Source organism: Ambystoma mexicanum, chromosome 6p (genome assembly GCF_040938575.1).
Source record: "Ambystoma mexicanum isolate Mex_15411 chromosome 6p, UKY_AmexF1_1, whole genome shotgun sequence".
NCBI classification, from domain to species: Eukaryota; Metazoa; Chordata; class Amphibia; order Caudata; family Ambystomatidae; genus Ambystoma; species Ambystoma mexicanum.
The window spans coordinates 1,162,755,689-1,162,773,932 of NC_090935.1; the positions used below are offsets into that span (position 1 = coordinate 1,162,755,689).

General features: G+C 45.8%; 1 protein-coding gene across 7 annotated transcripts in view; it reads right to left on the reverse strand.

Moving 5' to 3' along the window:
* Positions 1 to 18,244, reverse strand: part of TRPM3 (transient receptor potential cation channel subfamily M member 3) — a 1,922,641-nt gene that overhangs the window by 347,922 nt on the left and 1,556,475 nt on the right. For all 7 annotated transcript variants that reach the window (XM_069625801.1, XM_069625800.1, XM_069625799.1 and 4 more), the window contains one exon: positions 16,160 to 16,449. In XM_069625801.1, the coding sequence (XP_069481902.1) occupies positions 16,160 to 16,449 (290 nt within the window). The remainder of the gene's footprint in view (positions 1 to 16,159; positions 16,450 to 18,244) is intronic.

The following is an 18,244-nucleotide window of genomic DNA, read 5'->3' on the forward strand; positions in this document are numbered from 1 at the left end:
GACATCACTGATGACATCACATGGCAGGCTCTCCCTCCCTCGATGACATACAATGGACTAATTGGGAAAACAAAGAACGAGTTGAGGCAGCTTGAACACCTAGGTTTCACTTTTGTTCACGTGCTACTTAAAAGAGCCAAAAATCCAAACTTGGATAGGGTTGCCAACCAATCAAAAGGCCTGCCATGCACTTTCATATACAATGTTGCAGTTATTAGCCCACTGCCATATTATCTGTTATAATCAGTATGTGACGTGCGTAGAAGTAGCTCAGGGCGTGTCCTAGGGACAAGGGGCAGCCAATGAGATATTAACACTTATGTTATTCTATAAGTAGATTTGTTCCTCTAATCCAATCCCTCCAAGCGTTAGGTATTTGCGAAATGCCACGTAGGATGACATCACGAATGACGTGCATAAAGGTATGTAAACTCTGTGCAAGCAAACTTTACTGTGAAAAATCGAGCATCTCTTTTGATAGCTGTATTTCTCCCTGCCTTTTTTCATTGAGATTAAAGCAGTGTTTTACCATATTCCTCTGGTCTGTCCGATTATTTGTTCTGTGATAATTATTGATAATCCCATCTAGCACAAAGAAGACACTTCAAGGTGCTAGAGTACAAACCCGTTATGCCCCAAATCTTTTGTGGTGGCTCCAGAATGGATAATAAGATAATGTTTTCCTGGGGAAAAAACAAATGCCGGGGTTAGGGGAGACTCATCACAAGTGTTTCAATCACATGTTTGTGGTTAATATTTCTGTGTTTTTTTCCAGTGCAAAGTCGTATGGCAAGACGTGCAACCAAGAGATGGATTTCAGATGGAGATGACATGTGCAGTGGTCGCTCTTATTCAGTTCATTAGAGTAAGCTGGAGGAGTTGCTGGATTGACAGCTGGAGAAATTCAAGGGATTCAGTGAACTATTGCTGTACCCTTTGTCAGACATGACATAATCTACCACTCTTGTCATCAAGTAAGAGACCCTCCTTCCATTTCAGTGGCAGTATCAGTTACCATGGACAATATGTGCCGCTGAAGGGTTCTGTAGAAGGTGCCTTTATTCCTGAAGGCTAGTCCTGCGGGGCTATGACCTTGTGTGCTACAATCGCGGGTGCATCCTTGTGTGCGCAGCCTACAGACATAAAACATCGCCTTCTTGGGTCTTACCACCTCCTTCAGTTCACTCTCCCGCTCTCATTTTACCACCTTCTCCTTGGCATTCTCCCAATGTGATATTACCACCTCCTCATGACGCTCTTGGCTCTCAACACCTATTTCATAGATTGCAGCCACTCTTCTTATTTCCTCTATCTCTACACCCTCTACTTCTTCCATAGTTGTCCAGTCTCCAGCTTTCTCCAAACATGTGCCTCCTTCTGTAACAAATTACACCAACGGAAAATTGAACATGTGGGTTTTTACATGCCTTAAGTCTAAGCCACTGGACTTGCTATTCTGGGAGTATCTGCATCTGGGAGTGTGAGGAGGTGCTTGGCTCTTTATGGTTGGTGTTAATAATTCCAGGTGTTCAAAATTAACTGCTAGGGCTGAGTGAATCTTGTAAGGATGGGGTCTGCTATCTAGATGTTAATCCACTTTCCAATGATCTATAGGCATCTCGGATTCCTTCCCCTCCAACATATCTCCTTTCGAGTGTGTCTGATGTCCTACCGGTATCTTTGAATCAGGTGAGTGAAGATATTGAAACGTTTTCAGAATCTGTGTTCCCCTAGCATCTCTGGTGGCATGGTGTGTGTGTGTGTATGTGCGTGCCAGAAAACACAGCATCTGCTGCTGGTTTTCCGCTGCCAGAGTCCCATTCCATTGTATGTCGATGCATTTCATGCTGGTCATGGAGATCTCCGTAAAATCAGTAGAGCCGATGCTGAGATTATCCCAGTTCCCCAGGTCATGTTACACAAGCTTAGTCCAACACTTGGATAACATGCTTATGCTACCTTTTCACTTCTGGGAGCATTTTGCTTGGCATAATCCATGAAGGTCAGATAAACGTTGGGTCATTGTGAGCTTTAGCTATCATTGCCTGTAGTTGGCCATACTATGGGTCAGGTCCAAGAACCCTTCCTTGGCATGGGCCTGCAGAGGGGTGACCCAGGGATTTGGGTAGGGGCAAAGCTATCAAGATGGAGTTACCCTCCCAGACTAGGGGTGGGGGGAATGTATGGCTTCCCAGAGCTATCCTGAAGGGTGGTGGCACTGACTGATCCCTGGCATGGGGTGGGGACACATTTGGGGCTACTCAGGGATTGTCCCCATACCACACCGAGGCCACCATCCATTGGTCCACGGCAGCACCCAGCCCCCTCAATCCCCCCTTGTTGTCAGTCCCCTAAACAAGAACATTTGGGATTCTCTTTCTCTCTAACATAAAATCCCAAGGCACTCCATCACCTTAGACTGGGCCCCAACCAATAGACTAGGTTATTTTGCAGTGTAGTATTTTTTCCAACTGGGCCATTTACAACCAGCATTCAAAATTGTGGCATATTGGTACCCAAAATAACCTCGTCAGGTGGGCCACGTAGGACAGCCATTTCGGCCTTGCACTTCTCCTGTCCCATATATAACTTCAAGCATGACTTTGGGTATCTGTTTCTATCTTCATGGATTCAGGTGACCAGATGTCAGGGATGCATCCATTTGGCCAGAAGCAAATACAAACGGACAGCAGTTTCACAGCTTCCAGAGTTTCACATGGGGCATACGTGTTGTCCATTGAGTTGGATGGGAAAGTAATATGTTTGCCCTGGTCTCCCTTGCACACAATCTTCATTACTTTGGCTGTCTTGGGTGTTTGAAATTCTGGCTGCAGCCATGAGTTGTCATCTGCTTTTTCAGGCTCTTCAGAAACATAATAACTGATGTCCATCAGTCCAGGTGTTGTAAGAGTAGGACAGAGACAAAGCACATCTCCCAGCTGATCACAGGCATAACACCGGATAATGGACCACTACGACCTAGCCAGAGGCGACCTATGGATATTGTCAGCACCCTGGACTTCCTTTAACAGTTACTGGAGCTGATGTTGAAGTCTCGTGGTTGTTCCCAGATTTTGATGGAACAGCTGGAGGAATAAGGCTCCTGGGTCTGATATCGAGCTGTTGTTGCATCCGTCCCACAAACCCATTTTCTCTCCTGTGTGTTATCAGAGCTGGTGTTTGAGGTGGCTGGTCCTTTTCAGTGGATTTCCACTGTTATGTCTGCTGGACTCCAGTGGCTGTTTGAATGGCCAGCTCCATGGTCACACCGTGGAGTTGCCACATGGCCTCTGTAGAGGTATGGACAAGAAAGACACAATCTGCACTAGGACCAGCTCTACTGGCCGTCTTCCTTTGTATACGCTTCTCTACTAGGAATTTTATCCACTAGGACATCTCAAAAGAGTTTCTGGGGCCAGTAGGTGGACGTTCCTCAAATTCTGGTAATGGTATTCTCGATCTAGGCCCATCCATTCCAACATTCCTGAAGGAGTCTTAATCCTTTGTACATCACACTGATCTGCAATCAGTGTGATGTACTTGATATGCTGCCTGCAGTTGTCCAGTGAGTAGCAGGGTGATGTAATGAGGCAAGCTAGTCTCCTCCCATATTCTCTTGCAGTTTTGAAAGAAAGCGTCCAGATCCTTTGCTTCTATGTATTTGTGCAAGGGGGACAGTAGCAGGACTGGTATTTGGCTCTGTAGCTGTCCGAAGAAGGCCAGTTGACCCACTGCTAGATTTTCAGGAGACTGGGCAGGGTTGGCGTCTCTTTTTCTTCCCCGGTGCATCCCATAGTTGAAGCTACTGTGCTGGCCTGCATTATTGCGGGACCTGGTTGTCACTGTCCAAATCGGGTGTTGGTTGGGCTTGATACTAGGCTCCCTAGTTTGCCTTGGATGCATAGGGTTGCACAGGATAGCGGGCTGGATGAGTGGGAGCCATGCTGTGTTGGATCCTGCTTTGCCAGAGTCTCTTTGAAGAAAAGGGTGGTCCATGATCTTGTTCCCAACAGCTCCAAGTCAAGATTATTTTCTCACTCTTCTTGGTACAAAGTTCATTGTCAAAGTCTTTTCTGGTGGTGGGTTGGTTGGTACAGGGTTTTCAAGGAAACCACAGAAAACTGCCAGGGTGAATGGGAATTCCTTGCTCCCACCGTGAGTGGTCACCCAGGGGTTGGACTGAATGGACTCTAATATCTATTACACTGAATGGTGGTATATGTCCTTATTCCACTCTTCTGGCGGTTGGGGAAATCATGCAAAATGTTTGGTGTCTTGTTTCAGGGAGGATGTGTGGGGGCCTCTAAGCAGAGGGTGTCGTCTTATCATTTGGGTACTTGGTCAGCTAGCCAGTCTAAGCCTTCTGGACTCCACTTCTGTCACCACCAGAGATTAAGAAGAGTGGTAAAACTGGATGCCAGCGTCTACAACCTTTTATTAAAGGTATGTTGCAAGGTTGGGCAACTTTAAGTACAAATGTGATTTTGTTTGCTCCTGCAAACATTAGATGTCAGAGTAGTTCTTCTCCTTAATAAGCGTAGACCCCTTCCTACTGAGGAACATCTCCTTTCCCAATTACTCTTGCATGGGATGTGGCTACTTTTTAGCCCCTCGTGTCCTCATAAGCAAAAGGTTTCAGTTCAAACAGTCCAAGAGGGTTGTCAAGCTGCTCAGTGGCATTGCATGATTTATATTGACCCGTACCCGTCTTCTTGGTCTGGTCTAGCGGCAGGCTGTTCACGGTCCTGTACCGCACAACTCATTGTACTGTATATCCTTTTGAGCAGGTGAGCTAGTCGGCGTACTCAACAGAGACAGCTACAGAGTGGTACCAAAGGTCGATTTTAGAATTGATCAAGGCACTTGCCCACAATGACAGATTGGTTGCAGACAGATAAGGCTTAATCTTTCAAAGCAGTTTGGTAATGTAGGCACAGGAGGATTTTACCTGCGTAACATGTTTCTTCATTGTCAGATTTGAGTCAAGACAGACACTAAAGGTTTTCGCTGATGACACAACAGGGATAGAACAGTGAGCCATCTTTAACTGCCTGTATTTATCATCCAGTTTTCTCATACCTTGAGCGGAGCCCACAATCGGCAGCGTAGCAGTACAGCACTCTCCAAATCATAAACCCGGTAGTAGCAGGTTCGGTTCAAATTGAAAGCTGTAGAGGATCCAAAACGTTTCCAATCCTTCGACCTGATAGGTCCTTTGCTTTAATTACTGATTGATTGTTTGATGGATTTTTATGCAAGGGCCTATACTTGCACATTGATGCTTTATTGTGCATAATCTGATTGTTATATGTTGCTTCATTCCACATCGTTTTTAGAGTCCAGTGCCTTGAACCAAGATGCACCATTAGTCACTCCTTGATTGCCTGCGTCCATTGTCCAGCACGTGAATTCATGACTTTGAGCAGCGAACACACTCTGTGAAAATGAGGGCATGCTGATTTAGCAAGAATTCTTTGTTGCATCGCTTTATGATATGATATGTCATTTATAACACACCTGTACACAAGTGTTTCTAGGCGCGACAAGACAAGGAGGGGGAAACAGAAGGTGGACAAAACAACAATCTTACTAGGCCTTGTGTCATTCAGATCGCGCAAGTGTGGGGAAGAGGGAGGGGAGAAGTGCTGAGGGAGATGCAGGTAATTCAATAAGTGCTGCCGGAGGGTAGCTGATAAGCACAGAGAGAAGGGACTGTAGGGTTGCAGATACAGACCCTTAAGTGCTGGGGGAGCCCGTAGGCAGTGCAAGGGCAACTGGACATTCAGGAGCCTCGGTTCAGAGGGTAGCCAGGCGAACAGAGCGTGGAGCAGTCGGACATCAGCAGGGGAGGCCCAACAAGGCTGAAACACGTCTATGGGGTTGCTGTTGGTACTCTTGTTCAGAAGGGAATTGCCATAGCATTTTGGTGCTGGACTGCCCACGCGGGCAGGAAAAGGCTGATATGTAAATGGATATTTCCCATCTGTGAAAGGTACAGGGAGCAAAAAGCGATGGCTGCAAACTACCAAAGTGGGAAAAAACCACAGAACAGGTTATCATGCCATGATCTTTCTGGAGATGGGCGCCTGCTACCTTTTTTCAAAAATGTTTGCAAGGAACTTGGAGTTGGTCACCCTGAGTTTCCTGGGGGAACCCAGACGTGGACTCCCTGCTCACTGTGTTCAGAGAGGCACAGCTCCACCTCACTGATGAGGCCCAACAAGGCTGAAACACGTGTATGGGGTTGCTGTTGGTACCCTTGTTCAGAAGGGAATTGCCATAGCAATTCGGTGCTGGACTGCCCACGTGGGCAGGACAAAGGCTGATATGTAAATCGATATTTCCCATCTGTGAAAGGTACAGTGAGCAAAAAGCGATGGCTGCAAACTACCAAAGTGGGAAAAAACCACAGAACAGGTTATCATGCCATGATCTTTCTGGAGAGGGGCGCCTGCTACCTTTTTTGAAAAATGTTTGCAAGGAACTTGGGGTTGGTCACCCTGAGTTACCTGGGGGAACCCAGACATGGACTCCCTGCTCACTGTGCTCAGAGAGGCCCAGCTCCACCTCACTGATGAAGCCCAACAAGGCTGAAACACGTGTATGGGGTTGCTGTTGGTACCCTTGTTCAGAAGGGAATTGCCATAGTATTTTGGTGCTGGACTGCCCATGCGAGCGGGACAAAGACTGATATGCAAATGGATATTTCCCATCTGTGAAAGGTACAGTGAGCAAAAAGCGATGGCTGCGAACTCTCAAAGTGGGAAAAGACCACAGAGCAGGTTATAATGCCATGTTCTTTCTGGAGAGGTGCGCCTGGTACCTTTTTTGAAAAAGTGGAGAGAAAGAGAGAAAGCGGAAGTGAAAAGGAAGGTCTTCAGTTGCTTCTGGAACCAGAGGAGGTTCTGCTCAAGTTTGAGAGAGGCATGCAGGCTGTTCCAGAGGGAGGTACCAGCCGAGAAAAGAGATCTGCCTCCCACTCTGCTTGGAGAAGCGTCTGACCATGAGAGAGTTGGAGGTGGATGAGCGGAGAACTCAAGAAGGAAGATGTTTAGGAAGAGAAAGTTGGAAGTAGTGCAGTCCCAGGCCCCAGTACTTTTATCATCTTGGTACTTCTACTTCTATCTTGTGAATTAGTGATGAACTATTTATGATTTACTTATTGATTGATGAATTATTACGCTAGGACCTGTAATTAGCGCATTGCCACTTCACTGTGCATTATCTGAGTGTTACACATTGCTTCATTCAACACTGTTTAGTCTTGTGGCCAGTGCCTTGAACAATTTTAGCCTTTCCCTTGTTTTAACCGTTCCACTGGTTGATTGCACATAAGTTCAGATCGCACGACTCTGCGCAGCAAACTGACTCTATGCAAATGGCGCCAAACTGATTTAGGGCAATGTCTTTGTTGCATCACTTTATTATAATAACACATTACTGATGAGCTACTGATTTACAAAAGGTGTGGGAGCTCCTCTACTCAGAATGAACATGGCTCACATTCCATGTTCTATGGAATCTATTATACCCAGGAGGGTCTAGAACCATGTTTTAGCTCACTGCACCCATCATAGAAGTGAAATATCGATTTCCATATCAGTCTGTCCCAGCCAGAAGGGCAGTCCAGCACCGAAATACTACCCAAGACACATGTTTCCGTCTTGTTGGGTCTCCTCAGTGAGGTGAAGCTGAGCCTCCTCAAGGCACAGTGAGCAAGGTGTCCACATCCCGATTACCCTTACTAAATTAGGGTAAGAACACAAGTTTTACAGAATATTCAAAAGGTATGGGAGCCCCTCCAATCAAAACGAACATAGCTCAAATGGATCTTTGGAAAGTATTCCACTGAGGAGGGTCTACAACCACATTGCTCTCTGCACCTGTCACAGAGGAGAAATACCTGTTTGCATATCAGTCTGCTCACACCCACAAGGGCAGTCCAGCTGGATATCCATTATTAATTGACTCCTAGGAAATCTCCTCAGATTAAATAATTCATTTTTTGGGCTTGTTTCACTAGGCAAAAGGGACCCAAAACTATGACGTATGCACACGATTTCTCACACACAGCAATGGGGTCAACATCCCATGATACTCTATTGAAGTACATGTCAAAAGGGATATCTCCGAAGTAGTTGAATTAATGCGAGGACTGTAATATACAACTCGATGCTACATAGACGCTATGTAAAGTGATTCCTTTCCTAGAAGCCCTTGTTATTATAAAAAGAAAAGACAAATCTATTTGGAAATTTCCATTTGACTCCTTCACCACTTGAAAAGCCACATCCTAGCAGATTTGTATCCATTTGTTGAAACTGTATTGTTCTTACCAGAAAATCTAAAGCCACCTGAATTTAATGTTTTCATTTTATTCCAATACAATGATTTCCTGATACAATCCCTCATTCATAGCCCACTAGAATATTTCCCCCAAACGTCTAAATTGTTTATTACGCGTCATCTCTCATTTTGAACAAGAAAGCTGAGTATTTAATTTTCAGTGGCAAATGTCAGTGGGCCTCATTACGACCCAGGCGTTAAGGGGTTAATGGCGCCGTAAAATGTTGCGGCGCCGTTAACCCCTTAACGCCTTACTACGAGGTCCCTTTGCGGGTCCCAACCTTAACGGCTGGTCTGTACCAGCCGTTAAGGTAGTGACCCGCAAAGGGACCTTGAAGGTAATTACGGTACCACAATTTGCGGTACCGTAATTACCGCCTTCCCCATTCCCATTGAGCCCTATGGGGCAAAAATGGGAATGGGGAAGGGCCAATGGTAAATGGGGAATTACTGCCCCGCCAACCTTGGAATCGGGCGGTAATTCCCCATTTACTATTGGCGGAATCGGTAAATTACCGGCGGCAACCATGGCCCAACTAGCGCCATGGTTACCGCCTGGGTCGTAATGACCCCCAGTGTCTTTATTTAATTGACAATGACATTGATAGAGTGGCCCTCTTCAAATGAAAATGATCAAGCCATATTTGCCTCATATGTAAATGTAACCTTTCCTGCTGATAATTGTTTTTTGGTGTTGATGCGATTCATTCTCACTAAACAAAACTGTTTATTATCTTTATAAATTCGATTTACATTTAAAATGAATGCTTGTGATGATGATTGCATTGTACAATATTTGACCATTTTATGCAGAATATCCTTTCATATTTTCTTACATATGTACAGATGTGTGAATTTTCAAAGTAACCTGATGTTTTATGTGATAAAAACATATAGTAGAGACACGAAAATAGGCAGGTTGCAGTGGTAGCATGTTTTCATTGTAGTCTGAATTGTAGTCTGAATTCAATTGTGGTGTTTTGTATGACCCCTCACCTCCTCAATGTGAGTTGCGAGAACACGTGTTTTGACCCTTTCATTATTTTTAATAAAACAAAAAATACTTTGATAAAAACAGCCAGTTTCTTGTCCCAGATTGTGGGATGGGATTGTTTTAGCAAAAGCATTACATTAGTGGCAGTAAATAACACTAACAATCAATTTTAAATAGATATCCTTGCATACCAATCCAAAAAAATAAATACTAATAAGGTATGTAATTACAGAAACCACTCCCTTATAGAGGCTATTGAGAAAATGTACACAACGGTATTATTACAAAGAATTAAATATTGGTTGCAAGACAATATTACTATTTCAGATGCACTTGGCTTCGAAGCAAAAAATTGAAACCATACGGGAGGGGACAAGATTACCTGTAAATGCAAAAAAGTATATTATGACGTCAAAAGGAACATCGCCGTTAGCCTTTGTAGATTTCGAGCCAGGATTCAAGGGTACCTACACAACAGATTTCTTGCGAGATCTGCGAGATCTGACACAAATAGGAATGGGTGAACAAACTCTCAATTCACTGAACTTTGCACACTAATAATATAGATAGTTTCCAATATCGAGCAAAGGGTGAGTCTACTGCACCCTTTAAAGTATCTGAAGGAGTATTTTTTGGCCGTAATGTTCTTAAACGTTTATATGAATCACACAGTACCTACTCTAAGGAATAATCCTGAAGACTGCCCAATTGCGGGAGGGGGAATAATCACAACTATATTACAAGTGGATGATACGGCAATCATGTCCACAAATAAAACCTAGCCTATGCATGCTTTTAAAATCACTGGTCAGATATTGTAGTAAAAACCCTTTGTTGTAAATTGAGAGAAGATCTTGAATATTAGTATCAATTGGACACCCAGCTTAAAATTCCACTACCTTGGGGCAGAAATGTTAAATGTTGACTACTTTGAGTATTTGTGTTTGAAAGTGGAGACATGCAACAGCTGGACCCATCAGATTATAAAATCATTAGCCCATTCAACCATCCCTTACTCCCTCCAATTTGTCAAGCATTGCAGCCAAGTAATATTGCCAGTTATGATATTATAAGTAATTTATAATGTGCTTGTACACATGTGTTTCTAGGAGTGACAAGACAAGGCAGAGTACAGGGGGAAGACAAGACAAACGATCTTAATAGGCCATGTGTCATTCAGATTGTGCAAGTGCGGTATGCAAAGTGCAGAGGGAGGGGATGGGGGAAGTGCAAGGGGGAGGAAGAGGGGAAGTGCGGTCAAGGCAGCACTGCTCTGAGTAAGTGCAGCCAGGCAGTGCGGCTCTGGGTAAGTGCAAGGAGGCGGGGACTGTAGTGGTTACAGTTACAGCCCCTAGTGTGTGACAGGGCCAGAGGCAGTGTGGGGGAACTGGTCAAAGAGGAGCCAACCAGCCAGTCGGCACAGGGGAGGGAGAGAAAGCAGAGGAGAAAAGGAAGGCCTTATGCTGCTTCCGGAAGTTCAGGGTGTCGGGTTCAAGTTTGAAATGGGCAGAGAGGCTATTCCAGAGGGAGGCAGCTGCAGAGTAAAGTGATCTACCCCCTACACTCTGCCTGGAGAAACGTCTGACCTTCAGACAGTTGGAGGCCGCAGAGCGATGGACTTGAGAAGGAAGGATAACTCTATCTCTCCTGCACCTTACATTTTTTTTGTTTACCAAAAAAACCCACTAAAGACTAATTGAAGGAATTAAAATGAAGAGGAGTGCACAGTGAATACAACTGTAGATGCCAAGGATAACTCTTGCAGTCCTGTTCTGGATTTGCTGCAGAGGGTGGAGAGTAGAGGTAGGCAGATTGAGAAAGAGGCTGTTATAGTAGTCCAACCTAGAGAGAACCAGGGCTCTGGGGACAATGAGCTTCTGTGGGAAAGCGAGAAAAGGAAGAGTACCTCTGAGGAGGTGGAGCTGGTAATGGGCCTTCTTGGAAAGGTCAGTGATGTGAGGAGAGAAGGACAGAGTGGAGTCGAAGATGACACCAAGTTTCTTGCCTCACAGGGAGGCAAAGGAAGAGCGTTGAAGGAAGGCGGCCAGAGAGGGAAAGCGGGAGCAGGGGTCCCGATGAGAAAAATATCTGTCTTACTTGCATTTAGGCAGCGATTGTTGGAGGTGCACCAAACCTGAATCGCGGATAGACACTCAGGATTGAGCGAGAGAGGGGAGGAAAAGAAAGAAAGAGAGCTGTGTGTCATCCACATAACACTGAAAATTGGAGCAGAAGATAGAGATTAGGTGGGCCAAAGGGGCCACAGAGATTGACGAGCCAGGGTGAGCGGTTAGATCCCTGGGGAACACAACATGTGGAGACAGAAAGGTGGTGGAGAGAAACGACCCAAGCTGGACCTGGATGGGTCGGTCCATGAGGAAAGAGGTCAACCACTCAAGACCTGATTTGGCGATGCCCAGGTTCTCATGGAGTCGATTGATCAGGATGATATGATCGAACGTGTCGAAAGCAGATGAAAGGTCAAGAAGGATGAGGACAAAAGGGGTACTGGAATCGAGATTGGAAAGCAGGTCTTCACATGTGTTCAAGAGAGCTGTTTCCTTGCCTCTGGCTGTTCTGAAACCAGAGTGGTGGTCATGGAGACCACCAACAGTTTCAGTGTGAAAAGTAAGCTGGGAGATGGCCAGCTTTTCCAGAGGTTTTGCCAGGAAAGGAGTGATAGAGGTCGTCGATAGTTAGCCGGACAGGTAGGATCTGCATAAGGCTTTTTAAGGAGAGGGTGCACAAGGGAGTGCGTTAGCAGAGCGAGGAAAGCTACAGTGGTGAATGAGTGATTGCAGAAATTGGCCAAGGCTGGAGCGAGAGTGTCAATGTGATCCTTGATTGTTTTGGAGGAGCACGGGGCATCTGTTTGGATGACACTTTTATAGATCGGACTTGTCTAGGAACATTGTCAAGGGTTATGAGAGAGAAAGAGGAGAAAGGAGGAGGAGAGGGAGAGGCTGCCAGAGGCGGGGCGAGAGCAGTAGAAGGAGAGGAAAAGTATAGCGAGGACAAGATGTCCTGGGTTTTAGCAGTGAAGTGAAAAGCAAGGGCCGTACAGAGGGCCTGTGCGGGAACAGGAGAAGTGGAGACAGCAGAAGGATTAGCCAGCTCCCTGCAGATATTAAAAAGTTCAGCCGTGTTGTTAGAGGCCGCAGAGACGCGGGCTTGGATGTGGTCTCTCTTCTTGGACAGGAAAGAGAGTCTATATTGCCTTTGGAGCAGGTGGCAGGCCAGTTTGTAAGAGGATGCACCTGAAGCCCTCCACTTCCTCTCAGCCACCCTGCACTTGCGCTTCAGGGCAGCGAGGTTGGCGTCATACCAAGGGTTGCACTTGGAGGTAGGCTTCAGCTGGATTTTCATGGTATGGGCAATGATGTCCAGAGTTTTGAAAATGGCAAGATGCAGGTTAGAAAGGGCTGTGTCAGGGTGTGAGTAATCCACAGGGGTAGGAGGAGCAGAGAAAGTAGAGGCAAAGGTATCCACTGACACATGCTTCATGGGCAGAATGACTGAGAAGGGAGGTGGCAGTGCTGGGGTGGGCTTTGCCTGGGGGACAGAGAGTGTCAGGTGAGTGGAAAGAAGAAAGTGGTCAGTTCAAGAGAGAGGGGTAGCGAGAAGGTTAGAGAGAGGGATGCCTGAGGAGATGAGAACATCCAGGGTTGTCTAGCAGTGTGTGTCGGACCAGAGGGTAGTATTGAGTGAGGGGGAAAGAGAGAGTCACAGATGTCGCAGACGAGCCCACAGGAGGGATCAGAAGCATCCAGGTGGATGTTGAGGTCGCTGAGGAGGAGAAGTTGAGAGGTAGAGGCAAGGAGAGATTTGTAGAGGTCAGCCCACTTTGAGCGGAAGAGGGCAGCCTGGCCAGGTGGCCTATAGATGGTGGCCACATTCAGAGAGAGGTCAGGAGAAGTAAAGAGCCTGCAGACCAGGCATTCAAACTAGGAGTGGGCATGCATAGGAATGACAAAGGCAGGGACCCACTCCGGAAAGATGAGAGCTTCTCCCCTTCTGGGTCAGTTGGCTCTGGGCACGGAGTGGATCTTGTAACCATCACGGAGGACATTGTCAAAACTTGTGACAGAGCTGGCCGTGAACCATGTCTCAGGGAGAGCGAGAATATCCAGGTCAAGCTCTTCCAGGAGGTGGCAGATGGAAGAGGAGTGTTTGACAGCAGAGTTGAGAGTGGCAAAGTGGAGCAGGTTGCCACATTTGAAAGGCTTCTGGGGAGGGGTACAGGCTAGAGGTAGAGCCTGCGGGAGTGGAATAGGGGCTCTAGAATGGGCAGAGGTGATAGCAAGTGGTGGCAACATAGCCAGATAGGAGGGGAAAGAAAGAGATGGCAGAGGGGCTAGAGAGGAGGAGAAAGGTGCCAGAGAGAAGGCAGAAAAGGAGGTGGCGGAGGCACCAGAGAGGTGCTAGTAGGAGTAGTGGGAGAAGCAAGGAAGTTGGTAAGACATGAGAGACGCCTTTCAAAAAGGAAGCAAATGGACTGAGGGCCCTGGACCAAGATGGTGCCATTTATGATGGTCTTGGAGGAGTGGAAGATGGCCAAGAGGACCTCCCACCGAGTGCCACTATTAATGGGAGATGAGGTAATAGGAGAGAGAGCCGAGACCATATGAGGGGTCCATGGGTCCGGTGAGGGTTCCATAGGTCCGGTGAGTTCTTTAAAATTATAGAGCAAAAGGACAAGCATGTGCCCTATCCAGAGCCGACTGTTGGGGTCCACTGTAAATGTAGCAACATTTTATTAGTTAGCTGGTCACTTTAATTCATTACACTCCTTCTGCCCTCGTTCTCAAAGGAGGGCACAATGGTGTTGTGCTATGAGTTAGAAAGTACATTTGTTATATTTGTCATATCATTGTGTAGTGACCAGATTTTGGTTCTGTGATCCCAATATCTACCCCAACTATTAGACAGAATTGAAAATTGTTGGTGAAGGATCTACAGCAAATCGCACATTGGCCTTTTGGTTGAGGATTTGGAGCAACCATGCATCCCATGGTCATCAAATGATACATTGGTCAAATAAGCTTCAACAGTGCCTAGACATTATGATCACTGGCTTAATAGTGCTGTTTTCTGCATACTACTGGATTGAAACCATTTTGGAACTTGTCTGATAGTTTCAGAGGAGATTTAGAAAGGCGATTTTGTTGTTCCCAATTTGTTCGGTACGTGTGGACGGGGCAGCTTTGCTGTACGGTTTCTCGCTGTGCGAGTTCTCCTTCCTTGTCTGGAGCAGTCTCCTGTGGAGACCGCTCCAGAAGAAGAAGGAGAACTCGCACAGCCAGAAACCATAAGGCTTTTCAGAACGCTCAAAGCAAGGCGTCCGAGCAGAAGCAAAGTACAGCTCCCCCGTCCACACGAACCGAACAAATTGGGAATTACAAAATGAGGGTGGGGTACCTAAACAACAAAAAAGTCTATGCTGCAAGCAATTGTGGAACAACACACCACACAGTGCTGTGAAACCTGGCCCTGAAGAAAGTGGTAAAATTAAATACAGACCACGGAAACTGGTAGGCCTGAACCGACCTTTGCTAAAAGATATCGACCATTATTATGGTGAAAGGTCGCCAATTTATCCTTTCCCTATTAACAGAAAGGATGGAAATGTACTCCACAAACACTATAAAAAGAGTCTGAAAGAAGTAGGACTCTGGCGTACTATGTGGGGTAAAATACCGAGGTATCACGGTCCTTTGTTATGGTAATCTTGTGAAATACACAAAGATTGGTAACAATTTTAGCAGATTTCTTAATTATCTGTTTTGCAAAGAAAATTAATAAAGTTGAAGCTATTTCGTTTGTAAAGCAGACGACACACGTTTCTAATCTTTTTCTAACTTGTCTTTTAAGTTAATTTCAGTCGTTGTGAAGATAAGCGACAGGGCAAGCCTCTTGATCTAGCCCCTCACCCTAGATAGGCGGACAATCAGCACAACCTAGGGGTAGAATAACACACAAGGGTTTAGTTTAGATTGGTAGGAGGGCAACATAGGAAGGAGTTACACATTTGGTAACGATAAAAATGTAAATTATGATGAATGAGCTACCTGAGATTTGATTGTGTGACAATAGCGAATAGGGAAGTCTTCAGTTGTGAGACCCTACACAATCCAACAAGTGTGTTTTTGATTATTTCTGTGAGACCATGGGAACTTCGACATGGAGGGGGAGTCCTCATTTATCTCAGCATGAGGCAAAGGAATGGAAAGGGGTATCAGAACATCAAGTTCACAAACAGTCTGCCTAATTTAAATTCCCCCCAGACCCGCAAGTTCTCCCATTCCTCCATTCTTACAGGAACTCATATATTGAGCAGGCACTGTCAAGTTTCACATTTGCACAACAGTGGCTCTGGTGCACTATTAGTAGCTTGCATTCCTCAATAATGAATGCTAAAACTGAAGAAGATACACACTGTTACTAGCAATTCTATGGCAATATGTGATCTGGCGTCGCAGATTCTTCTGTATTTCATTACAGCTGCTTTGTGAAGATGTGGGTTGCCATTCCTTCATGGGGCAACAACATCACCAATGAGCATCACTCTCAATGTAGTGTTGGCGGAGCTGCAGACATTCTAAGTTGTCATTTCTAAATGGGTGGGTCGTTGAGCACATCATCCCTGGCACCTAGGAATCTGCGTGGGTATTCGAGGATTTTGTTTCTGGCTCTGCTAATCATGGACCACTGCCCATTAATGGGCCTTGAGTCATTTATATGGTATCTTACGATTATTCTCTGTGCTTTTGTATATGGAAGAAGTAACCATAGCCATATTTGATTTAGGGCTGGCCTCACCTGGAGTTAAAGTTCAGCTCCTGGGATATATCGTCCACCATGTCGTTCTCCGAAGCCTCGTGGGCCATGGCTTTGCATAGCTTGCAGGCGACAAGAGCTTTTGCCATGGCCTCCTCACCATGTTGCCAGAAGAACAGAGCCATCTTCTGGCGCTTCATCAGAACAGCCCAGACCATCAGCTCATGGAAAGGGAACGCGAAGTGGTTGATCTCAGGATCGTCCAAGTCAATATCCACTTCTTCTTCTCTTTTCGTTGTTGTCTTTCTACCTCTCAGCAACGTGATGTCCTCCTGCCAGAAGTGGAAAAGAACAAGCATTAGGCAGCAAGTGCATCAGTGCATAAGCAGTTTTTCTCACATGGATAAACATAGGCTTTCTGAAGATTAATCTATGTAGTGATATTCAATTCAAGTGATTTCGTATTTTTCAGTATTTTACTTAACCTTTCTTGAACAATACTCCTGTGAAAAATTGTTTTGCGGGTGATTGTCCATGGTCACATGCAGCCCTGTGCTGCATTAGGGTGGTATATGCTCAGGGTGGTATATGCTGCATCAGGGTGGTATGTGACCAGAAGATAGATTGGGGATGGGATTAAAAGGGATCGGCTGGACAATGTTGCAAGTTAAGGGTTCTCACAGAAACCGGATAATGACCCTCATCGGTAACAGAGACTTAGAGGCCATTCCTGAATCTTGGGCTCAGCACTGAGAATGATCTTCCTCTTAGCTTTTATTTCTTTTCAGTGTGAGGTGCCGAGGGTGTGAGAGGTGGAAGAAAGCACATTTTTGCTCAGTGCTGACAATCACATGTTATTGGAATCTTCAGGCTGATTTTTGGAAGGCCATATGGGGATTTCGAATGCACCCTTTTTCTTAATATCTAGCCAGTGAAGGGTAAGCAGGGGAGGTTCAAGGTGCCTACTGGTGCCTATGACCCAGAACACAGAAACCAGCAACTACTGTGAAGGATCAGCTCAATCAGCCTGGAGGGTCTATAGCTGAGCGAGAGAAGAGGACTATTGAAACGCTGCTATTCTGATGCAAAGGGGGTCTAGCAGGTGCTGGAGATTATAAGGAGCTAGAGATGAGCACGTAGTGAGCTCCAGCACCCATAGGACGGTGGGCAAACAATAGCTTCAGCAGGAAAAACAACTAGGCAGGTGCTCCCAGTGCTTGGCGTGGGAAGCAGAAGGCCTTGCTCAGGTAGCGGGCAGAGTGTTATTCTGGATTCCCCAGGTCAAGGAGTTGGCGGTCAAGGGTCTTCCCCGGTTTGATAGTGTTGGAACCTCAATGTAAAACGTCAGTAACGTAATGCACCTAAGGACACAGATTGCCAAGACCCAAGAAGGATTGATACGAGGGTGCTTATAACACACAAATAATGTTAGTGAGAAGGACAGAAAGCAATACAGGCTGCTGTGATCCTGATCCTTTTTGTTAGACAAGGGAGGAGACTTTGTGACTTGAACACAAAGTCGACTTAGAGCAGCTACTCTCAACTGTTTTGATAAAGCCCAGACCCCTGGCATGGCTACCCATATATTTCCCCTTCTGTGTTATCATTTACATCCATAGGTCCTCTAGGCATTTGCCTAAACCATATGTTTAAAACCATGAGGCAGGGTTTAGGGTGACCTTCAGGCAAGGGCTAGCCAGCCCTGCCACGGAGTGATCAGAGCCCCCTAGGGGTTGCTGTTCAAGACCATTCCTCACAGGGGTACGTTGTTTCCTGTTATGGTTCACTGTTCGCTTCGGTCAGCTAGTTAGACGTCTCCAATTTAATTTCCTCCCATTGCTATAAGCCTTCATCCAGGCCCCCCTATTGTAACCATCATAAATAGGCATTGAGCCTAATCGTTTTTTTATGTTCTGTGTGTTCTGTGGATTCCAGTGCTTGTAAAATACTGGTTTGGGCAATCTTTCGGTGGGGGTGGGAGGTGTTCGGGGGGTGGAATGGGGTTCATACTGTTTAAATGTACAATTTTCTATAACATGCCACAAATAAATGGCCTCTAGGCAGTGCAGCATGTGCAATCAGAATATAAAGCTAGTGATTCTGTGTCATAGATTAGGATGGTCAGGG